At 51.9% G+C, this 23,631-nt stretch overlaps 1 protein-coding gene across 1 annotated transcript in view; it reads left to right on the forward strand.

Annotated features, from left to right (window-relative positions):
- Positions 1-23,631, forward strand: part of LOC127386951 (collagen alpha-1(VII) chain-like) — a 93,671-nt gene that overhangs the window by 14,692 nt on the left and 55,348 nt on the right. The window contains exons 13-39 of the mRNA XM_051624760.1: positions 227-366; positions 1,692-1,815; positions 4,361-4,504; positions 4,945-5,135; positions 5,896-6,027; positions 7,213-7,287; positions 7,517-7,597; positions 7,684-7,710; positions 8,380-8,424; positions 9,502-9,570; positions 9,687-9,773; positions 11,116-11,142; positions 11,315-11,368; positions 12,434-12,469; positions 13,761-13,793; positions 15,657-15,728; positions 16,526-16,585; positions 17,454-17,489; positions 18,384-18,419; positions 19,321-19,365; positions 19,644-19,715; positions 20,290-20,325; positions 20,448-20,483; positions 21,297-21,338; positions 21,601-21,654; positions 22,884-22,922; positions 23,078-23,113. Of these exons, the coding sequence (XP_051480720.1) occupies positions 227-366; positions 1,692-1,815; positions 4,361-4,504; positions 4,945-5,135; positions 5,896-6,027; positions 7,213-7,287; positions 7,517-7,597; positions 7,684-7,710; positions 8,380-8,424; positions 9,502-9,570; positions 9,687-9,773; positions 11,116-11,142; positions 11,315-11,368; positions 12,434-12,469; positions 13,761-13,793; positions 15,657-15,728; positions 16,526-16,585; positions 17,454-17,489; positions 18,384-18,419; positions 19,321-19,365; positions 19,644-19,715; positions 20,290-20,325; positions 20,448-20,483; positions 21,297-21,338; positions 21,601-21,654; positions 22,884-22,922; positions 23,078-23,113 (1,829 nt within the window). The remainder of the gene's footprint in view (positions 1-226; positions 367-1,691; positions 1,816-4,360; positions 4,505-4,944; positions 5,136-5,895; positions 6,028-7,212; positions 7,288-7,516; positions 7,598-7,683; positions 7,711-8,379; positions 8,425-9,501; positions 9,571-9,686; positions 9,774-11,115; positions 11,143-11,314; positions 11,369-12,433; positions 12,470-13,760; positions 13,794-15,656; positions 15,729-16,525; positions 16,586-17,453; positions 17,490-18,383; positions 18,420-19,320; positions 19,366-19,643; positions 19,716-20,289; positions 20,326-20,447; positions 20,484-21,296; positions 21,339-21,600; positions 21,655-22,883; positions 22,923-23,077; positions 23,114-23,631) is intronic.

Raw genomic sequence — 23,631 nt, forward strand, 5'->3', positions numbered from 1 at the left:
TACCCCTTGCCTTGTCACTCCATGCACTTATAAAAAGTCCCTCCCCAGCTTTGTTATAGGCCCTTCAGGTGCCCTGTGGGGTGAAGGTGCTGCCCACCCACCCACCCACCCTTGACATCACAGCAGGTGTTTGTGCTTGGGTTGGTTCTGTTGCTCTGAACACCAAGAAACACGCTCCTGCTTTAGGACCCCCCGACTTTACAGAGATCCTCTCTTCCCTCTGCAGTCTGTGGCAAGTTCAAAGCAGACATTGGCTTCCTGGTGGACGAGTCCTCAAGTATTGGCCAGAGCAATTTCAAGAAAGTGAAGGATTTCCTCTTCCGGATTGTTTCCTATTTCCCCAGGATCGGGCCTGAGGGGACACAGGCAAGAGTCTGTTATTCCTTTTTTCCTAAAGGTGTTTTCCTTCCAAGTGTCCACCTTCTGCTTTACCCCTGAGATGACAGCAGCCTGCTCCCTCACCCCCTGTGGCTCAGGAAGGATCAGCCTAAAAACACACGTGTGTGTCCAGCAACCACAAGAAGGAAAGTCTCCTAAACCTCAACCTCCCTGTTTGGATTTATTTCCATTTCTTGGGTTTGTTTATTTTTTTTTTTTCCCAAGAACAAGTCATTGGGAATTAAGCAAAGCCCAGACCTACTGAAATGCTAAGTTATGGAGCCCAGGGAGGTGTCAGGCACGGGGCAGCTTCTAGGACTTCTTTTCTGCCCACATCCTGGTTGCCAAATGGGTGGAGACCTGGATGGGGACCCAGGGGGAGGATGCAGGACACACCAGCATCTGCATCCTCCAGATGAGCAGAGGACCCAAGCCCAGGCCATGCTGTGAGACACCTCAAGGGCCAGTGAAGCCTACAGCATGATGCAACAACTCAGGGAAGCCAACTGGAAGGCTCAGCAGATAATTTATTTAGGCTCATTTGTATTTCATTACCATAACATCTGAACTAGTGCTTTGACCTGCACCACTTAGTTTCAGTTGATCAGGAAATGGGGATCTTCTTGAACTCCTTACTCACAGGGAGACTTGAAGGTGTAGGCACATTATGAAGTTTCCCTGGGATAATAAACAATTCTGGGAAAAAAAAAAGACATTTCTATTTAGATGACTCTAGAATGAGCTGAGAAGCTGGTCTCCTTCTGCCCTCAATGGAGCTCAAGGGTTTAGTTCAGCAAGCATGGGTGCTGCCATGGGAGCTGCTGCAGCTGGAGGTGCTCCCACCCAACCAGAGAATCATTGAGCCACAGACTGGTTTGGGTTGGAAGGGAAATTAAAGACCATCCAGTTCCACCCCTGCCATGGGCAGGGACACCTCCCACCATTCCAGGCTGCTCCAAGCCCCATCCAACCTGCCCTTCAACACTGCCAGGGATGGGGCAGCCACAGCTTCCCTGGGCAACCTGGGCCAGGCTCTCCCCACCCTCACAGCCCAGAATTTCTCCCTCACATCTCAGCTCCAGCTCCCTCTGCCAGCTGGAAACCCTTCCCCCTGCTCCCATCCCTCCCTGCCCTTGTCCCAAGCCCCTCCCCAGCTTTCCTGGAGCCCCTTCAGGCACTGGAAGGTGCTCTCAGGTCTCCCTGGAGCCTTCTCTTCTGGTTGTCTTATCCAAGTCCAAGCAGTGAATGGAATGATGGCCCATTGCTGTGCTCCTGAGCCCTCCAGGGTTTTTTGACCCCCTTTTCCTTGCCAGGTTGCTGTTGCTCAGTACAGTGAGGAGCCCAGGGCAGCTTTCCACTTCAACCAGCACCGGGACCGCAACAGTGCCCTGCAAGCCATCAAGGGACTCTCCTATGTTGGAGGCAACACCAAAACAGGTGTGTATGGATGAGCTGCACACATGGGGTGGACTTGCTGGACCAGGACAGAGGCTGGAGACCAGGCAGAGTGTTTGTCTGAGTGTTTTGAAACCATTGACCTGATGAGAAAGTGATGCCCCAAAGTTCCTCAAACTTGGAGGACGGAGGTTTTAATTCAGTTTTTATTTCCAGGGATGGTCTTTCCAACTAGTCCAATGTCCTTTATCCGTGTCCTAATTTTACTCTTGGGTTTCTCTTCAGCATTTTATAGCCTTGCCTGCACCCAGGGGAGGTTTTTATACCTTTTGTGGGCTGGTAGACAAGGCCCATAAACATTAGGTAAGGAGAGTTGATTCTGAAGTATCTTTTTAGACCAGTGTATGCACAACTGTGTCCAGTTCTGGAGTCCTCAACATAAGAAGGACATGGAATTCCTCAAGAGTGTCCTGGTGAGGCCATGAAGATGATCAGAGGGCTGGAGCACCTTCTCTGTGAAGACAGGCTGAGGAAGCTGGGGTTGTTCAGCCTGGAGAAGAGGAGGCTCCACGGTGACCTTATAGACACAGTATCTGAAGGGGACCTACAGGAAAGCTGGGGTAGGGCTTTTCACAAGGATGTGGAGTGAGAGGACAAGGGGCAATGGGTTTGAAGCTTAAAGAGGAAAGATTCAGGTTGGACATTAGGAAAAAGTTGTTTCCTGTGAGGGTGGTGAGACCCTGGCCCAGGTTGCCCAGGGAGTTTGTGGCTGCCCCATCCCTGGAGGTCTTCAAGACCAGGTTGGATGGGGCTTGGAGCAACCTGGGCTGGTGGGAGGTGTCCCTGCCCATGCAGGGGGTTGGATCTAGATGATCTTGAAGGTCCCTTCCAACCCAAACCATTCCATGATGTTGTGATTTTAATCAGGAAATCCCAACCTTGGCCACAACACAATGTACCCCATCCCATTTTCACATCAAAGTCCTTTGTTCCCTTCTCTTGTACAAACGACACAGCCCTTCATTAGCTCAACATCTTGAAGACTCAGGCACTTTTCTGAAGTAATTAAAAAGCTGAGGGACAAACAGAACTTTCCACCTACTCATGCCCAGAAGGACAGGAGGGTTTGCCTGGTTCCCTGAAGGTGCATGAGGCAGAAATATCAAATTAAAAGTAATTTGTTTTAATTTTACCCCTTTTAAATGGCCAACTTCAATGTCTTCCCAGCAGTCAGCATGAAGGGGAACCCTGAGGCACCTGTGTGTGTTTGGTGAAGGCTTCTACACCTCATCCTGGCCCAGTGGTCTTGGTTCAGGAACAGAGCAAAACAGGGCTGGTCAAAAATACAACAATTTGCACCAGTACAGGCTAGGAGGTGACCTGCTAGAGAGCAGCTCTGTGGAGAAAAACCTTGGAGTCCTGGTGGGCAACAGGTTCTCCATGGGACAAAGATGTGCCCTTGTGGCCAAGAAGGCCAGTGGTATCCTGGGCTGCATTAGAGTGTGTCCAGCAGATGGAGGGAGGTTCTTCTCCCCCTCTACTCAGCCTTGGTGAGACCTCACCTGGAGTTTTGTGTCCAGCTCTGGGCTCCCCAGTTCCAGAGGGACAGGGATCTACTGGGGAGGGTCCAAGGGAGGCTACGAGGATGATGAAGGGGCTGGAGCACCTGCCTGATGAGGAAAGGCTGAGAGACCTGGGGCTGTTCAGGCTGGAGAGGAGAAGCCTGAGGGGGATCTAATGAATGTCTATCAATACATGAGGCCTCCAGAAGGCAGGACAAGCTCTTGTCACTTGTGCCCTGGGACAGGACGAGGGGCAGTGGATTCAAACTGGAGCCCAGGAGGTTCCACCTCAACATGAGGAAGAACTTCTTTGCTGTGAGGGTGACAGAGCCCTGGGACAGGCTGCCCAGAGAGGCTGTGGAGGCTCCTTCTCTGGAGACTTTCCAGACCTGTCTGGATGCCTTTCTGAGGGACCTGCCCTGGTTCTGGCCCTGCTCTGGCAGGGGGGTTGGACTGGATGATCTTTGGAGGCCTCTTCCAACTCCTGACGTTCTGTGATTCTGTGAATTTTGATGGGACTGGTTAGGGAAAGTAGGTGTGAAACTGTTCAGATTGCAGATTTCTAGGTAGAATTGCCTCTCATCTTTGATGTTGTTGTTGTTATTTGATGGAAGTTGTGTAATTAGAGGCATTTTGCCCCTCATAGGAGCCTTTCCATACTGCTGGGGGGCTTCTGAACCATCTCAGGTTGGGAGAGAGTTTGTGTGTAACACCTTCCTGCTCTTCCTAAAGAACTCTGGAAATGAGAATTCCATGTTTGTTTGTTTGGTTATTTCAAAAATCCCAAAAGTAGGATTATTTTCTTTCCTTTCCAAACCCAAAATCCAGCCTGACCCCTGCAGCCAAACTGACTGATTCAGAAGATGGTGTCCCATGTAAGGGGCTATGATCCATTTTTGGGGCCACACTGAATGTCTTTCTCCATCTGTGGAAGGAGATCCACAGTCCCCACCCCCAGAACTAACAGGCAGCTTAATGAACAGACTAATTACTGAACAGACCACCCCCTCTCCATGTTTGCCCAGGTCGTGGTTTGACCTACATGCTCCAGGAGGTGTTTCAGTCTGCCAGAGGGATGAGACCAGATTTCCCTCGTGTCCTGGTCCTCATGACTGATGGGAGGTCCCAGGATGATGTGGTGCCACCAGCCAGAGTAGCCCATGGTTTGGGTAAGTGTTGCCCTGTGCCCATCACAGAATGGTTTGGGTTGGAAGGGACCTTCCAAGGTTATCTAGCCCAATCCCTCTGCAGGGAACAGAGACATCTCCAAGTAGATCAAGTTGCTCAGAGCCGTGGACAACCTGACCTGGAATGGTTCCAGAGATGGGACAATCCCACAGCTTCTCTGGGCAACCTGTGCCTGTGTTTCACCAGCTGAGGAGCACTGAAGGATCTCATCCACATCTCTTAGTGCTTCATCCTTTCTTCTTTCAGTTCCTAGCTTGAGTGTCTTGATTTGCTATCACTCACACATGCTGCTCCAAGTGAGTTCTCCCGCGGCTCCTGCAGCACCTGATCCCAGCAGAGGTTATTAACAGGAAGCTGCTGATGAGGGGTTTGGAAGCTCTGACCTCCAGCATTTTTGGTTCCATTGAGTGATGTGTTTCAGGGATCCACGTCATTGCTGTGGGTGTCTCAGGAGCTGACCCTGTTGAGCTCAACAACATCTTGCTGCAGCAGAACCTCCAGAACGTTTTCTACGTCAGCACATTTGATGACTTCCCTCAGATCCTCCAAGAGCTGATAGAAGTAATTTGTTCTGCCCCTCAGGCTTCAGAGGCCCAACTACCACCAGGGGAGGTGAGCTGCTGCACAGCCCCTTGGACACAAGGCAGCTTGCTTGGTGCAGGTCATGCACAAGGTCAATCTTCTTCCCTGAGCAAAGTCTCAAAGCAAAGTCAGAACATATTTAGGACACTGGGTCCAATCCTGACCTCAGTTTCTGTCCAGTCTTAGAGATAAGGACCAAAAGCTTTGAAATCAAGGGGGTGGAAGTGAGGAAACCAAAATACAGCTTGGAAAGTTTGGTTGCATAAGGCTTTAGCAGGGGCAGAGCACATGAAGGTGGTGTCAATTTGTTGTCCTGTTCTAACTCTGGTCCATGGGTCACAGGCCCAGAGTGTCTCCCACTGGGGATATTTGATAATCTCCTCAATGGAAAGGTTAGTGATATAAAAGCACAGTGATCTCCTGAGACCTGGTGAAGGTTGGTGTTTGATGTCTGCTTCCAAAACCTGGAAGGTCCCAGAATCACAGAATACCAGCCTGGAAGAGACCTCAAAGATCATCTGGTCCAACTAGTCTAAGCCTGGAGGACCACTGATCTAGATGGGATATTAGGAACAATTCCTTCCTGGCAAGGGTTGTCAGGGCCTGGCCCAGGCTGCCCAGGGCAGGGGGGAGTCCCCATCCCTGGAGGGGTTTCCAAGCCCTGGAGATGGTGCTGAGGGACACGGGGCAGTGGGGACTGGGCAGGGCTGGGGCAACAGTTAGATTGGATCTTCAAGTTCTTTTCCAACCCAAACAATTCCATGATTCTAAGCCAAGTTCCATGCTGTAGTTTGCCAGATATGAAGCCAAGAAGAAATTGTCATCTGGTGACATGGAGAGCAAGACACAGGTCCCTGATCTACCACCAGCTGAACCACATCTCCAAAAAGAAGAGGAGGTTTGTGGTCCCTGGTGTTTAAAGGTGAGAGTCAGTTCACTGGTGTCTGGTCAGGGGATTACATTTCAAAGGAACACATTGATCAGTGCTCTGATCAGGTCACTTCTCAGCCCTGTGGGGTGTGCAGTGGAGTTATATCAGTGGCAAGACCTTTAACTTTGGAAACCACGTCCACGTTTGAAGAGGTCATCCCAGAAGCTGCCATTTCAGCATGGGAAATGCAGCAGCCTCCTGGGTTCCTTCCCAGCAAACCCATGAAATGCAGGTCTTCCACAGGTCCTGCTTCACATCTGCCAGCCCCGTGCAGATGTTCCAGGTGTTCTGTGACACCTCAGATAGCTCCAGAATTCAGGTGAGCCACTGACCAGAGCACCAAGCTCCTCACTGCAGAAATGAAAATGTCAGGAGGCAAATCTACCCACTTCTCCTACCAAGCAGAAGGCCAGAGGCCATGAAGAACAGTAGGACACCCCCAGAAACCACGTGCTGGTCTAGTGTGTTTGCTGAGGGGGCTGTAGCCAGCAAGTCTGAGCAGTCTGTGTTAGCTTCACTGGAGAAAATGAGAGTCTCCATAGCAGTTGGTGGACACCTGGGCAGTGTGGTCAGCCAAGCCTGGTCATGCTGCAGTTGGTAGGTAGATGTCCACACTGGCAGCATAGCTCAGATGGTGATGTCTGGATGGAAGTCTAAAATGAGGTGGGATGAATGTTGTCCATGGCTGGTTGAATCAGGGTCATTACTTCATCTCTGCCCAGCTCTTTTCCACAGTTTCTCCCATGGGGGAGCAGACTTGCACTGCCACTACCCTGGAGTCTTGGAGATAAGTAACCAGGAATATTTAGTGTCTCTCTGAGCCAAAAAGAAGATCCTGAACTGTGGATGGAACGTGGGCCAGGACTTCCTGGGGCATCAATACACTCCCTGAACACGTTTTGTCCTCACACAGCTCTGTGTCCTCCATCCTCTTGTCACAATTTCAAGACCCAAGCCAGAGACATGACAAGTCATGCATGACCTCCAAGGGGCCTGAAGTATTCTGAGGGCATGAACAGGTCTCCTGGGTGGTCAGCCTTGCTCCTTTCTCCTGTTGCAGAAGTCCAGGTGTCTCCTGGTCTGGGTATTAGGGTCCCTGTGGTTTGGGTTTATTTGCCATCTTTTAGCAGATAATAATTTAATCATCATTTCTTCTGTTTTCCTTTTGCTTTCAAGAGCTTCAGGGGCTCACCAGCTCATGGAGGCTACAACCCATACAGCCTTCCTATGAAGGGAGAGAAAGGAGAGAGGGTGAGTCCACCAGCATGAACCACCCCCTTGGTTAATTATCAGGCAACTAAATGATTAGAATCAAGGAAGAGATCTAGCAAGAAATCACCTACAGACCTTTCATGTTGGTGTCTTGATGTAACCTGCTCTGTGGTGGCCTTGAAAGTCAGGTGGAAGTGACTGCATGAAGCTGCTGGGGTTTGCAAGTCTGGGGCCATAACCTGCAGGCTGTTACTCTCCATCCATTTAGGGTCTACCTGGAAAGGATGGCATTCCTGGGCTGCCTGGCAGACCAGGCAGGACGGGTCCTCCTGGTCCTCCTGGACTTATGGTTAGTAATGGTTTTACCAAACCTTGCCAAGGTGTCCTTTAAGAGAAGAGTGAGCGTGGCTCTCAAATGTCTCTCTGCTTTTGCAGGGTCTCCCTGGCATCCAAGGGGATATTGTAAGTATTTTGAATGCAGCAAAGGCCAACAGGACAGTGGGACCTTAAAACTTCCTTTGAAGCCTTTCAAAGGCCACATGTGCTGAGCAGGACAGGAGAAACAAGTGGCCCATTTTGCTTTTATGAGGGGCTGTTGCTGTCACCAAATAGGTTTCCTCCTGTTCAGGTATCTGGCAGATAACACCATACATGATGGGCACATTTCTAGCCAGGTAGCTCTGGACAACTAACCAGAGTTGTCCAGAAAAAGGCCAGGGACTCAGAACTTTACCTTTGGGCAGGGACACCTCCCACCATTCCAGGCTGCTCCAAGCCCCATCCAACCTGCCCTTCAACACTGCCAGGGATGGGGCAGCCACAGCTTCCCTGGGCAACCTGGACCAGGGTCTCCCCAGGGGAGACCTTCTCCCTAAAATCTAATCTCAGCCTCTCTCAGTTTGAAACCACCTCAACTTGTCCTATCACTCCATGCCCTTGTAAAATGTTCCTCCCCAGCTTTCTTGTAGGTCCCCTTCTTGCAGGCAGCACTTCAGGGAACCCATTATTCATGACCACTTCTGAAAGTGGAGGAAATTTGCTTAGAGACAGGCCTGTAACTTGATCATCCCACAATGATGGCCTCACAGGTGCTTTGCTGTTTCATGCTGCAGGATTTCTTTTCAATTCCAGGGATCTCCTGGCTATCCTGGACCAGTGGGGCCAAAAGGAGAAAGAGTGAGTTTTATTCTTGGCTTTCACAGAAGCTGCTGTGTTGCTCTGATCTCTAAGCATCTCTACAGTGACCTTTGGTGATTACCAAACTTTTGAGCCATATGTAGCTACCCTTGCCCTGCTGGTCTTCATCTTGGGGAGGTGTCCTTCAGCTTTGCTAGGAGGAGGTGGAGAAAAGTGCTCAGCCCTTCTCACAGGCCCTGGGCACGTGTCAGTTGGTTGTTTGCAGAAGGAGGTGTTGGTTGGGTCATTCTGCCCCTCTGTGTTGCCACGGTGATCAAGCCTGTTTGCATAGATTTAGGACACAAAAAGTTAAGGCTTCAAGACCAGTTGTGGGCAGAACCCAGGAGCAGTTGTCCTGTCCTTTCCCCACCCCTCAATGCACCTTCCTCCTCCTTCCTTACATCCACCTGAGCTGAGTGGCTACAGATCAGGAGGTGGATCCCTCTGAAATCCAACCTCCTGGTTTTTTGTTGGGTTTTTTTTGCCCCCTGGGATGAATTCTTGCCATGCCAGTGAGAAGAGCTCATGTCCTGGCCATGTGGCTTCTGGTTCCTCTGCAGAAGAGTTGCTGCAAGCAGGTGGTTTGAGTTTGCAGAGTAGGGAGGGGCCGTTTGGTTTTTAAAAGTCATAGAATCATGGAATGGTTTGGATTGGGAGGGATCTTAAAGATCATCCAGTTCCAACCCCCCTGCATGGGCAGGGACACCTCCCACCATTCCAGGCTGCTCCAAGCCCCATCCAACCTGCCCTTCAACACTGCCAGGGATGGGGCAGCCACAGCTTCCCTGGGCAACCTGTTCCAGGGTCTCCCCACCCTCACAGGAATCAACTTTTTCCTAATGTCCAACCTGAATCTTTCCTCTTTAAGCTCCAAACCCATTGCCCCTTGTCCTCTCACTCCACATCCTCGTGAAAAGCCCTACCCCAGCTTTCCTGTAGGCCCCCTTCAAGCGTTGGAAAGTTGCTATAAGGTCACTTCTGGTGATCATGAAATTGCCCCCAAAATTAGGAAACTGCCTCATTGGACCTGGAGCTCACCACGCAGGTGAGAACGTGTCTTTCTCCCCTTGTGTGCAGGGTGAACCAGGCTATGTCCTGGGAGGAGTGGAGGTGATTCCTGGTCGAAATGGGCAGCCTGGCCCCCCTGTGAGTATCATACCCCAGGTGTGGTGGGTCCTGCAGCTTCTGAAGGGCTGGCAGGAAAGTGAAGGGAGCTGGCAGAAAGTCCATGTCTTGCCCTCTCCTGGTTTTTGTTGTTGCAGGGACAGAAGGGGCAGCCAGGAGTTCCTGGTGTAGCAGGAGCACCAGGTTTACCAGGACCACAGGGGCCACCAGGCATCTCCATCAAGGTGAGCATGGTTATTTGCAGCATGTTTTACCACAGGGAGAGGAGACCAGAGTCCCTGGATACTCATTCAAGTCCCTGGATGTTCATTCAAGGGCCCTGGGGACACACATTTCCTCTCTCCATCATGGGATTGTCCCACTGAGGCATAAAAGGAGGAACTTCCCATCATCAGGGCCCTGCTGTTCAGCTCAGCAGGGAATCAACAGTGGAGCTTGGAAGGGTAATGATCAGCCTTGTCTGACATGGGACCATATTTAGTGGCCACAAAGACTTTTCCAGCCTCCAGGTCCTGAGGAAGGTGGTTTGGTGGCTGCACTGAAGTAACCTGTGCTGTGCCCAGCCAAAACTAGACTGATGGTTGTCACCAAATGTCTCCTTGCCCTGAAGGTGGGTCAAAAACTCTTCAGGTCAAGAGACCTAAGCTCCTCTCCTCTGTCCTAAAGGAGGGCCATCATCAGATGTTGCAGGTTGTGGTGTCTGGAGCATGCAAGGCAGCAGGTAACTCTGCTAAAGCTCTGCCTTCCCTTGGGAGTGGGAGTTTTGGTCTCTGGGCTTGTCCACCTGAAGAAGCTTTTTCTGGGACTAATTTTCCTAGAATCCTAGAATGCCAGGTTGGAAGGGACCTCAAGGACCATCTGGTCCAGCCTCTCTAGGTGCTGCTCTAATTGATATGAGCTGGCTCAGCACCCTGTCCAGCTGAGACTTCAAACTGTCCCATGTGGGGGAATCCACCACTTCCCTTGGGAGACTGTTCCAATGTTGGACTGTCCTCATGGGGAAACATTTCCCTCTTGTGTCCAATGGGAATCTCCCAGGAGCAGCTTGTGCCCATCACCCCTTGTCTTTTCCACCTGACTCCTTGTCCACAGGGAGTCTCCATCTTCTTGGTAGCCACCCTTTAAGTACTGGAACATGGTGATAAGTTCTCCCTGAAGCCTTCTCTTCTCCAGGCTGAACAAACCCAGTGTTCTCAGCCTCTCCTCATATGCCAGGTCCTCCAGCCCTCAGAACATCCCCGTGGCCTTTCCCTCGACCCACTCCAGCCTGGCCCACCCTTTTGGTAGAGCAGAGACCAAAACTGAACACAACACTTCCAGGTGTGGTCTGCCCAGTGCCCAGTAGAGCAGGATGATGACTTCTTGATCTCTGCTGGTGATGCCCTTGGTGATGCAGCCCAGCAACCTGCTGGTTTCTTTGCCCTGCAGCCCACTGGCCACTCACGTTGAGCCTGTTGTCCACCAAGACCCCCAGGTCCCTTCCCACAGGGCTGCTCTCCAGTTTAGAGAGGACCTTCTCTCTAGATTACCCCACCATGGTTGTTCTCCTTGTCTTTTGTGTTTCAGGGTGAACCAGGAGATTCTGGCATCAGGGTAAGCACCTGAGATGGACTTTCACATCTGCCTGTGGTGACGAGGCTTTTTATTTTTGGAATTCTTTCTGAGCTGCCCCATGGGCTCTGGTTTCCATACTTAACCAGATGTCCATCAAGACCCAAAAGAACCTCTGGGACACAGGGTGAGGCTGTCCTGTGCTTCGTTGCAGGGTCCCCGTGGGAGGAACGGCCCCAAGGGTGACAGAGGAGGCGCGGGAGAGCCGGTGAGTGGGCCACCGGTGGCCAGTGGCTAAGGAAGAGCTTCCAGCCACGTTGGCAAAGGCCTGTTGGCCTCAGGAAGTCCTCTTCCCCCTGATGTGATCGTAGAGGGACAGTGCCTACTGCTGGTTGTCACCACTTGTCCCTTCGGGATGCTTTGCTCTGCTGGTGATTAAGCAGGGTCGAAGAAGCATTTTTCGGTTTGTCACCTTCCTCCTGTTGGACCCATCACGCAGGAATTGCCCCAAGGGAGATGTTACAGACCCAGGAAGGGCATGAGATAATGGCCTTTTGTTTTGCCAAAAAGCAGGGACACGCTCTTCCCCATGGCACAGAGCAAAGCTGTGAGAAACGGATCCATCCCTGTGCTCACCATGATGATAAACTCTGTGGTCTGTCACGTTGCCAGATGGTAACGAGTGTCATGGAATCCCAGGCTGGTTTGGGTTGGAAGGGACCTTGAAGACCATCTAGTTCGAACCCCCCTGCCATGGGCAGGGACACCCTCCCACCATTCCAGGCTGCTCCAAGCCCCATCCAACCTGCCCTTCAACACTGCCAGGGGTGGGGCAGCCACAGCTTCCCTGGGCAACCTGGGCCAGGCTCTCCCCACCCTCACAGCCCAGAATTTCCTCCTCTTGTCTCACCTCAATCTCCCCTCTTCCAGTTTGAAACCATTGCCCTGTTCTGATCACCCCATGCCTGAAGAAGGCTACTCCAAAGCATCAGTGATTCACCCCTGAACACCCACAGAATCTCATGGCTGTCTTCATACCTTTCCTTGTTTGCAAAGGTCCATCTTGGATAGCTTTGCCTGGGATGGGAACTTGCTGCTCCATGCTTGGTCTCCTGGTAGATGGCAGCCAGTTGTGCCAGAGATAGGCATGGAGGTTTCCATCTCTCACCCAAGAGCCCTTCTAGCTGCCTGGTGGCTTGTAGGTAGTGAAAAACTGGGCTGAAGAGCTTCCTCCCTCTCCCCCCCTGGCTGGGAGCTTCTCACTGCAGCAAGGACCAAAAAAGGACTGAATCTGTTTTCAGTCTGGTGGAACTTCCCTTCCAATGTCTTACAGGGACTCCCGGGACCTCCAGGGCAGAAGGGAGACCAGGTAAGTCACACAGGAAGAGAACAACGTGTTTGACTGGCTCAGGTGAAGGTCACAGAATGACAGAATTGTCACAACTGGAAAAAAAAAACAACCCTCTAAGATCAGCTAGTCCAGCTCTCCACCCAGGAGGTGGATGGTCCATGTGCAGCTCTTGCAAGTGCAGTTGGGTGTGTCTGGGGGGGAGTTGGCCAGAGATGAAGCCAACAAGGGATGCACTTGAGCTCAGCATCTCCCCTCTGGTTTGCTCTCGTGCTTCTGGAATGAGTTTTGAGCTGATTTAAGGAGCAGGTGGGGAGAGCGAGGAGAAGACATTTTTCCTTGCCCCAGAAAGTGAATTTTACCTCTTCTTGCCTTGTAGGGGAACCCAGGATTTCCAGGTCCTCCAGCTGTGGGGGTAACTATGAGAGGACTACAGCTCTTCTTGTGTCACCACCAGCCATGCCAGTAGACCAAGGGCCAAGTGAGATGTGTCCCACTGAACTGCAGGAAGAACTAATGGGGCTTTTCCTTGACCCTCCAGGCATCTGTGTCTTCTTCTCCTTTGCTCCACTTGTATTCCCAGCCCTGCAGCACAGTTCCCCACTGGCTTCTCAAAGGAGCTTCACTGCTGTGCAGGAGACACAAGGATGAAGCCTTCCCACCACTGGAGCCCTGTGTTCCAGGCCTGTTCCCCACTCAAGCTCCCTGTTCACAGTGGGATTGTGCTGTCCCTGCTGAAGAGGAGCTGCTGGTGGGCCTCATTTCCTCATTCCCATGTGGAAACAGGGCTCCTACAGCCTCCTCTTCATGTCCCTTCAAATGCTAGGTCATCCCTGAGGTGGAGCCTTGGTGGTGGCCATCTCTGCATGCCCCACAGTGATGCTGCAAGGGCTGTGGGAGCAGCTGGAGGTTGTGTTAAGGACTGAGACCCACCACCAGGACGAGCTGGTGTCTCCTGGAGGATGCTTTGAGTGAGCAGGGTACCTCAGATTCCTTTCCTAGCAATGCTGGCAGGATTGTGTTGGAGACACAAGGTAGGAAGACCTCTCTCTAGTGCTAGTCCCATCCCTAGATCTAAAACCTACTGATGTTGGTCAGATTCCTTCACAAGCTTCATTGGGTTTGGGTTTTGGCTTGTAGCCTTTTCTGGCCTTTTATGACCCAGTGCAGGTGGTGGGTTTCCTACCCCATAACAAGGCTGAGATTCACTTGCTCTAGGAAAGGTAACATGAAGAGACCTTTGAAAGGGAGATCTTTTCCCACCCCCCCCCCCCCCCCCAGATCATTTATGTCTTTTCTTTTTGATCCTCAGGTTTTGGGTCCTCCAGGCAAGAAAGGTGTCAGGGTAAGTCCATTAATTAGCACTGCTTGAAACTTAGATGAGGTCTTCACCTGAAAAAAGTGAGGCCTGGACCACGTTTCACCATCTGAATCATCTCTCTCTTGTGTTTCACTGGAGAGGAGAGGTTGGAAAAGCAGCAGTGGTCTTGGCCTGCTGGTGTTTCTTCTGCTTTTGATAACATTTTGGGCATGTCATTCTCTTTCTAGCCCCACTCCCTGGGGACCTTTGGGATTTCCATCTCTGCTAGTTTTAGAAGGTAGAGACCACTCAAGCCCAGATCCAGCCCACTCACAGAAGCTACTTCCCAGCCAAGGGAGGCACTGACATAAAACCAAAGCACAGCTGAAGGTGCAAGGGACTTCTGGAGGTCTCTAGTCCCACCTCCTGCTCAAAACAAAGCCAGCTTCAAAGCTGGGTCAGGTTTTTCAAGACCTCATGGTGCTGAGCATTTCCACAGATGGAGATTTCCCCACCTCTCTGGGACCATGACCAAGTGTTTGTCCTCCCTGTGACCAGAGGAAACTGAGTTCCTCAAACCAGGAAGATCTCCCCAACGATCTTGTCCATATTGTACACCTGCCTCACAGGAAGGTGGGTGTAGTTCATTCTTGCAGAGGCCTCGTGGTGGAACCTGCTCTGGAATATCTTAATTTTTTGTATCCTTGAGAGCTTCTTGCCCATCTGCAGAGAAAGAGAAGATCTCTTGTAAGAAATGTTTACTGCAGGGGCATCTTCTCTTGGCTTGTTGACTTCTGGCATTCACAAAATACCCCTGGAGTGCTTCCTACCTCCCTCAGAGACAATGAGATTTGTCCTTCTCACTGAGCTTGGATGTTGAAACCAACTCCCTTCACTGGTCTTACTGCCCAGAGTGCTTCATCTTGGTTAGCAACAAATATCTCTCTTCTTTGAGGGTGGCTGCTTTTAAGCAGTAACGTGGGACCTCAATTTGATGCTGCTCATGGCACCAGAAATGGTGTTTTTCAGTGTAGAAGTGGCATGGCTGGAGAGAAGGTAGCTGCTGGGATGGGTTTTGTAGAGCAGAAGACCAAGTGCTCCAGAGAGAGCTGAAGTGTAAATGCAGGGATGGATGGATGGAGGGATGGATGGATGGATGGATGGATAGATGGATGGATGGATGGATGGGTGGATGGATGGAGGGATGGATGGATGGATGGATGGATGGAGGGATGGATGGATGGATGGATGGATGGATGGAGGGATGGATGGATGGATGGATGGATGGGTGGATGGATGGAGGGATGGATGGATGGATGGATGGATGGAGGGATGGATGGATGGATGGATGGATGGATGGATGGAGGGATGGATGGATGGAGGGATGGATGGATGGATGGAGGGAGGGATGGATGGATGGATGGATGGAGGGATGGATGGATGGATGGATGGAGGGATGGATGGATGGATGGAGGGATGGATGGAGGGATGGATGGATGGATGGATGGATGGATGGATGGATGGATGGATAAATGGATGGGTGGATGGATGGATGGATGGAGGGAGGGAGGGATGGATGGATGGATGGATGGATGGATGGAGGGATGGATGGATGGATGGAGGGATGGATGGAGGGATGGATGGATGGATGGATGGATGGATGGATGGATGGATGGATGGATAAATGGATGGATGGAGGGATGGAGGGATGGATGGAGGGATGGATGGAGGGATGGATGGATGGATGGATGGATGGATGGATGGATGGGTGGATGGATGGGTGGGTGGATGGATGGGGGGTTGGGGGGGTGGGTGGTTGGGTGGATTTGGCAAGGGAATGTTTTTCAGAGCACATTGAAAGTGCGAAGTTCTTGATGTTGTTAGTTTTGGGGGTGTCTTTGTTCACAGGGAGATATTGGACCAACAGGGGCCCAGGGCCCACGAGGAGACAAGGGGATACAAGGAGACAAAGGAGAGAAGGTAATGGACTTGCTTTTCCTGGCACATCCTTTATGAGCAGAAGGGTTTGTTTTGTTTGTGCCCACACAGGAAGCTCTGAGACAGGGGAAATTCCTCGTGCCCACAGGGAGCATCCATGTGCCATCAGCCAAGGGGAGGCTTGTCACATGGAGAAGTCAAAAGCTCCTTGGAAGAAAGTCAGTGAGAGATGTAGAGTTCCCAGTGCTCAGCTCAGCAGGCTGCCCATTGTTGATGGAAAGGTTTGGGATCTGCTCTGTCCTCTCCTGCTGGCTTGAGATATGGAGATTTATGTCCTGAGCTTGGAAGCTTGGAGACTACTCCTTCAGCATCTTGCTTAGCACCAAACATGGTGTTGGCAACTGCCTCCCAGCAGTCAGAGCAAGGATGGGAAGCAGGATGACCCTTGAGGAGGCTGCAAAATGGTGGTGGGAACTTCTAACCATCAACGTGGGGTAGGACACGGTCCCAAGAGTGAGATAATGAGGGGACTAGGGTCACGCCACCAGATCCCTGCATGGCAAAGGAAGAATTGCAGCCAAGAGCTGCAAGATTGGGGGTGAGGAAACCTGGGGTCCTCCAAACAACCCTCTGGTGGAAGTTGACTCTCCACAACAGCATCTTGCAGAGGAGCGTTGTTAGGAGGGGAGAGGAACCATGTGGGGGCCATAAGGACAAACTGGGAGGTGGTACCAGCACAGGGTTCAGCCCTAGGTTCAGCCTTTGTCCTCTTCAGAGTTGCAGAGGGAAAAGCTCCCCAGGCATCACACTGAGACACGTGTCCTCTTGGATTTTTGCAGGGAAGTCCAGGTTTCGGCATTCCTGGTCAACCTGGGCTCAAGGGAGACCCAGGAGACAGGGTGAGTGGGACAACGTGGTGGGTGTAGAGAGGGGAGGGCTAAGGAGGCAAATCAAGAGGAGCAGAGACAAAAATCCTTCTGTCACCTCCAGGGGGGTGAATTTTCTGGCCTTCACCCCCCCCCGAGGAGATTCATACTTGGGGTGGTGACAAGGAGCTGGGCTTCACCTTGAGGTTGGTGGTCTTGTGTGATGGGGTAGGCAGCAGTCTTCAGCAGCCCCGTTTCCAGTGGCTTTGTGTCCTGAAAGTGAAATGGACCTTTATCTTCATGACAGTATCACCCTGGTGGGAAAAGACCTTCAGGATCATCGAGTCCAACCACCACCCCAGCTCTGCCACGTCCACCACTAAACCCCGTCCCCTGGCACCTCATCTGTCTTTGTTGATGTCTCCAGGGATGGTGGCTCAAGCACCTCCTCTAAGAAGGTGCAAGCTTCTGGTGGCTCCCACATGAGTTCACTGATGTCTACCAAGAGTTGGGTTCATGTCTTGGTCTTCCCTCCTATGGGGATATTCACAGTCCCTTTCATTTTAAAGCAGCAAAGCCTTCCAAAACCTAATGTCTCTGAGGTCCCACCCCTTGGCCAAAGCTTGTCACCAAATGACTTAAAAAATGGGGAAGACATACCTACAAACAGTGTGTCCTTATACCAGCCCCTCTTCTTTCAGGACACCAGGCTGTTGTCTCCTTCTCTGCATTGTACAGCCCTGGGTTAGCTGCTGATACCTGCAGTCAGCTCTGCAGCACTGGGCCTGGGGTTGATGCCCTGTAGATACAACCCACCTGAGAGGTTCTCCAAGGAACCTCACTTGAAATGATTCTGCTCTGGTCGTTCCTGCTGTGTGACTAATGGTCTGTGTTTCTGCAGGGAAACGTAGGCTTGTCTGGCAAACCAGGACAGAAGGTGAGTCTCTGCAGGGGCTGGGGAGTATCTCCTACCTCTTGTTGGTGTCACCAGTGGGGTTTTGTCATTGCCACGGGGCTGGTGTCAAAAGCTGAAAGGTCTGAACAAAGAGGAGCAGCTCTGCTCTGGAGACAGGCTGGGACAGTTGGGGTGCCCAGGCTGCTCCAAGCCCCATCCAACCTGCCCTTCAACACTGCCAGGGATGGGGCAGCCACAGGTGCTCTGGTCCAGGTGGAACAAGTGCATGGCACCAAGATGTTTGGGCACCACGGCCTGGACACAACACTTCTTACCTCTTAGTCAACAGCATTTTCTTTCCTCACTGAACCACATCTGTGTGACATGCAGGGAGTGGCACAGGGAGCAGCCACACCAGCCCTGAGGGGCTTGCTTTTGGGTTTAGGGCATACCAGTTCCCTCTTCCAATCCAACAAGGTGGGCCCTCAGGAAAGGAACATAAGTGGCTTCAGGAAAGCCTCTCCTGCCCACAGCCAGGGAAGACCTTTCTTCAGTTCAAAGGGCTGAATTGATCCCTGAAGATCAAGTGGAACAGAATGGTAGGATCATTTTGGTTGGAAAAGACCTTTGAGATCACCCAGTCCAACTGTTCCCCCAGCCCTGCCAAGGCCACCACTAAACCATGGCCCTCAGCACCACATCTGCACTGCCTGGAAACCCCTCCAGGGATGGTGATAGGATCACAAAGAGAAGGCTTGGGGAAAACAAAGCAGCAGCAGCCTTGTTGCTGATCCTGAGGCACAGCTGCCCAGCTCCCCTGACTTCAGAGCCACCACTGGTGTCAAAACACAGGCTCTTCACCCGAGCAGGGAATGAGGGTAAAAAGCTTGGGTCACGGGTAGAAATGTAACCCAGAACTTTTGCTTTGTCTTGTAGGGAGAACCAGGGAAGAAAGGCACCTCTGGGACTAAGGTAACCAACAGGGAACCAACAAGGTCCAGAGTTACCCAACACAGCAGGGCCACGTAGCACTGGAGCTCTGGGTACAGAGAGAAGGGCTGCACTGAGTCAGAGTTGAAGGTCTATCCATCCCAACATCTCACCTCCAAGACTGACCAGCTTCCCTGGAGCTGCTGGGAGCAATGCAAAAGCAGAATGTCCACTGTGAGAAGTGATGAGAATTTGTAGCAGCTTTCCTGTGCCTGAAGGGGCTGCAGGAAAGCTGGGGAGGGGCTTGGGACAAGGGCAGGGAGGGATAGAACAAGGGGGATGGATTAAAACTGGAAGAGGGGAGATTGAGGTGAGACATTAGGAAGAAATTCTGGGCTGTGAGGGTGGGGAGAGCCTGGCCCAGGTTGCCCAGGGAAGCTGTGGCTGCCCCATCCCTGGCAGTGTTGAAGGGCAGGTTGGATGGGGCTTGGAGCAGCCTGGAATGGTGGGAGGTGTCCCTGCCCATGGCAGGGGGGTTGGAACTGGATGATCTTGAAGGTCCCTTCCAACCCAGACCAGTCTGTGATTCTATGGGTTTGATTACTCTTGGTAGAACTTGCTTCCATAAGGTTAGTCACCCCGCATAAACCTTTAACCACCTTTAACCACCTTTAAAACACCCTCAACCCCCAGGCCAGACCTTGCACAGGTTAGTTCAGCAGCAGCTGGAGAACAACCCCCTTGGATTCGTTCTGAAACCCACCCCTGCTCTTTTTGTTTCCTGTTTACTTGTCCCTAGCTTAGCTGAGACTACTAAGAACCCTCTTCATCTTGCCCTTGGCTTTCCTTTCTCTTATTTTACCTTTGATTTCACCTTTCAAAGCAAACGGCTGAAACAAAGAAAGGCCAAGAACAGCTTTTTGAAGCTCCTGCTCTCTTTTAGGGAGAAGCTGGTGTCCCTGGAGAAGCAGGAGAGAGAGGAATCAGGGTAATCATCGTTATTATTGCAATTTTCTGCCCAAGGGGAGGTTGCTCCACTGCTTCCCAGACACCCCTGGTCTGTGCAGGAGGCTTGGACTTTCTTCTCCAGCCCAACGTGGGTCCCCACTCCGACCCATCCACGTGCAACTATTTTCTTTCCTGAGTGAAAAATTGTGGAGGGGTAGCTTCTTTTTTTTTTTTTTCTTGTTTGTTTTACTTGTTTTTGAGCTGCTGGGATGTGCTTAAAAATCATTTCTGATTGCTCCTCTGGATCCTTTCTTACAGGGTCCACCTGGTCTCCCAGGACGGCCTGGAAAGCAGGGGATGAAAGGAGATAAAGGACAACCTGGAAAGGATGTGAGGCAATGCCTGAAGGAGCAGTTGAGAGAGGGAGGGCTTGGGATAGTGCAGTGCCCATCAAATAGGCATGGAGAGCTCCCTCCTTTCCTGGGAGGAGGTCTCCTCTTCAAAGGGACAATTATGGCTGCAGAACTGTGCACTGGTTGGGGTTCTGTGGGTGCAAAAACTCCTCCAACCCCAAGCTGGTGGGTCCAAAGTGTTGAACACCATCTCAGATCTCTGATCTCCCTCTCCCAGCTTTGGGGAGCACTTGGCTAAGCTCAGCCACCTTCTCAGAGGTCTCAAAGACAGGGTGTTGCCACCAGCTTCATGAAACCGAGCAGGTGAGGTGGGGAAGGTCCCTCATGAACCTGCCCACTGAGGAAGGGGCTGATAAACTCCTCCCTCATGAAATACCAGGGGACTCCTCCACGGAGAGATGTTGAAATCCAGGTTCCACTAGCTCAGCTGCTGGAAGGTGGGCTTGTTAGTCCATCAGATGCTGAGCTGGCAAGAAGAAGGGAGACTGCTAAGACCTAGCAGAGAACCTACCATGGCTGGTTCTCATCCTGCCTCTCTCTCCCCTTCCTAGGGAATCCCTGGAGAGAAGGGACACAAGGGAGAATCTGTAGGTTTGCACGTTCCTGTTTATAACCCTGCATGACAGACTCTGTTTGGGAAGTAACAAGCTGAATTGCACCACTCACTGTTATTTGGGGGGGGGGCTATGGTGGTGTTTTATCTTCACAGGGTGAGCCTGGGCTGCCTGGGACTCCTGGAAGCTTCGTAAGTAATGCCTGATTCTGGCACCTCACACATGTTTTCAAGGAAGGGACACGCTGAGGGTTTATGAGGAGCCCTGGGTGCCAGGGAGGACACGTTGCCAGAAACTACTGCTTGCCACAGTGGGTGCTGGAGAGTGGATTTTCCCTCCTAGCCTCACCAAAGGTGCAGGTAGCTCCTCCATAGGTACATCCATGAATCCCACCCCAAATGGCTTGTTATCAGTGGTGCAAGAAGGGTTGTGACACAGAAGAGGCTAAAGGCTGTGAACCCACCTGGTACCTTCATCAGAGAATTGTATCTTGGAATCTCAGAATGGTTTGGGTTGGAAGGGACCTTGAAGATCATCTAGTTCCACCCCCTGCATGGGCAGGGACACCTCCCACCATTCCAGGCTGCTCCAAGCCCCATCCAACCTGCCCTTCAACACTGCCAGGGATGGGGCAGCCACAGCTTCCCTGGGCAACCTGGGCCAGGCTCTCCCCACCCTCACAGCCCAGAATTTCCTCCTAATGTCTCACCTCAATCTCCCCTCTTCCAGTTTTAATCCATCCCCCTTGTTCTATCACTCCCTGCCCTTGTCCCAAGCCCCTCCCCAGCTTTCCTGGAGCCCCTCCAGGCACTGGAAGGTGCTCTCAGGTCTCCCTGGAGCCTTCTCTTCTCCAGGCTGAACACCCCAACTCTCCCAGCCTGTCTCCAGAGCAGAGCTGCTCCAGCCCTCCCATCATCTCCGGGGCCTCCTCTGGAGGTGACAGTTTGCTTCAAAGATGTCCTCATTCACTTTGTGAACAAGGTTTCCTCCATTGTTTTTGGCAGATGCCTTCTCTGGAGAACACCATCACCCTGAAAGGTGACAAGGTAAGATCTCCTCCTCACTGAAGGGGTGTGTTGGAGCTGAATATGTGATGATTTAAGGTTTCAGGTGAGGAGCAGAGCTGCTCCAAATTCAGCTTAATTCCATGAATCCATGAGATAGTTACATGAAGACGTTGGTTGGTCCACGTGGAAAAGATGTTGTTAGTCTGGATCCAATTTGTGAGAAGTACCACAAAGCCAGGATGAAACCAGCATGGAATTGTAGAGGAGTTGAAGAACCTAACATGTGCCTTCTGGCTTACAGGGGGACTGTGGAAAGGATGGCTTGAAAGGAGAAAGAGGTCCTCCAGGCCCAAAGGTATGTCCCAAGTACATGGAGACATCTTTGTGTTGGTGCCACTGTGTTGGGCTGGCCAGAGAGGAAGAGCACCCATCTCAGATCTCTTCTGACCCCCCAAAAGATTGGGTTTTCAAACCCAATCTTCAAAACCAGCTTCTAAGCTGGGCTTGTAAACTTGTGGTCTCAGGGATGTTCTACAAGTTGATGAAGCAGGTGCATGACATTCAGGCAGGAAGAGGTTCAGGAGCCAGATGGGATACATTTCTAAAATGTCCAGGGATGTCTCCTCCCTTACTTTTCCCCCTGCAAGTTGAAGAGACTTTAGAAAGTGCTGGAAGGAGAAAAGGTTTCTGATGCCACACACATCTAGAGACTTCCAGAGGTAGGTCCAACAGCTGAGTGAAGAGGGAAAGGCTGTGGGAGGCAGCATCAGCAGGCTCAGGTAGATCTTCTGGTTGGCACAAGATCCAGGTGAGATGCACGGGCTGTGCCTCAGGTGTTCCCAGTTCAGCTAGTGTCCCCCCACAGCCTGGCTCCTTCCCCTTGGAACACCTTGGCATGGAGATCCAGCAGCACCAGGGCCTTCCTGATGCCCTTCATTCCACCGGAATCCGTCACTGCAGAAACCAGATTTCAGTGAAATGAAGCCCCTCAGAGAGGCAGGTCAGCCCCCCCACCTTCAGCAGCCCTTCCTCACCCCACCCCCAACACTGGACTTCCCAAGCTGTTGCAGCTCATCCATCCTTTCATCCACAAGGGTGGCCTGGAATCACTCACCTGGAGAGCCCACACCACGCTGGACAAGAAGGGATGGACAAGCCCATCCATGGGGCTTGCTCTTGGGCATCCAGCCCCTTGGAGATATTTGATCTGGGCTGAGTGTGGTGGTATTAGAGGGTCACCAGGACCACAGCCACTTCCAGAAGGGACCACCAACCGTGGGGGACACCTTGGCCACCCTCCTCTTTGCTGTTTCCTCTGCACGGAGGGACGTTGAGGGGGCCTCAGAACCTTTGGTTCTTTACCCACTGTTGCATTGCCAAGGAATGGAGGAGGGGATGGTGCAAAGCTCTGGTCCTGTTGAGCAGGGTGGGATCCACCCCCCCTCACTGGACCTCACTGACCCAGTGGGGTCACTGGAAGAGCTGGAAGCAGAGTATGTGACTCTTGCCCCTCCTCAGAACTCCTCTTCTTGCTGCTCATCAAGGTAATGACTTGATTAATGGGTTGCTCTTGTTTGTTTGAAGGGAGAACCTGGTCCACCAGGCAGAGGAGTGGAAATGAAGGTAAATACAAGAAAAAATAAGACGTTTCTCTCTGTCTGGGGTTTGGGTGGCAGAGGGGACCCAGGGTGTGCCCCCAGGCTGAGCCACCACCTGCAGGACCCCCTTCCTGGGCTGGAGGAGAGGGAAGAAGTTCTGACCCTTCTTTCCTCTTGCAGGATCTGGAGAGGCTCTTTGAAGAAAATGGAATCAAGGCAGGTAACACTTTGACCTTCCTCCTGACAAGGTGGTTGTAATGAAGCCTTTTCATCTCTTCCTTCTGGATACTAGGGGTGCTGCCCCAGGTCCAGCAGAGGCACCAGAAGACAGGGTTGTTCTCTGTCTTTTGCAGCTTACCAGGTGTATTTCAATGCTTCTTGGACAGCTTTTCTAGGTTGTGGGGTGGATGGTGGCTTTGACACCCACGTGAAACTTGGCAAATACCCATTCAGAGTTTGGTGCTGCCACCTGGGTGGGCTTGTGCTGGTCTACACAGCCAGCAGGAAGAGGCTTCTGGGTGCTCTGGGCACCTTGTGTGTCCTGCTTCGAGCAAAGTCCACTTTGGGTTGTTCCTCAGCTCATAAAAGAAAGGAGCAGTGACCCATCACTGTGCCATACAGCAGTGTGAGGCTGGGGGCCTCCCTCCCCACCTTCAAAGTGGCCAGCAAGCTCAGGACGTGTGATGAGCCCCAGCTCTCTGTGTGTCCCAGGCAGATACTTGCAGTCCTCGTGA

The sequence above is a fragment of the Apus apus genome, chromosome 1, assembly GCF_020740795.1.
Source record: "Apus apus isolate bApuApu2 chromosome 1, bApuApu2.pri.cur, whole genome shotgun sequence".
Taxonomy (NCBI): Eukaryota; Metazoa; Chordata; class Aves; order Apodiformes; family Apodidae; genus Apus; species Apus apus.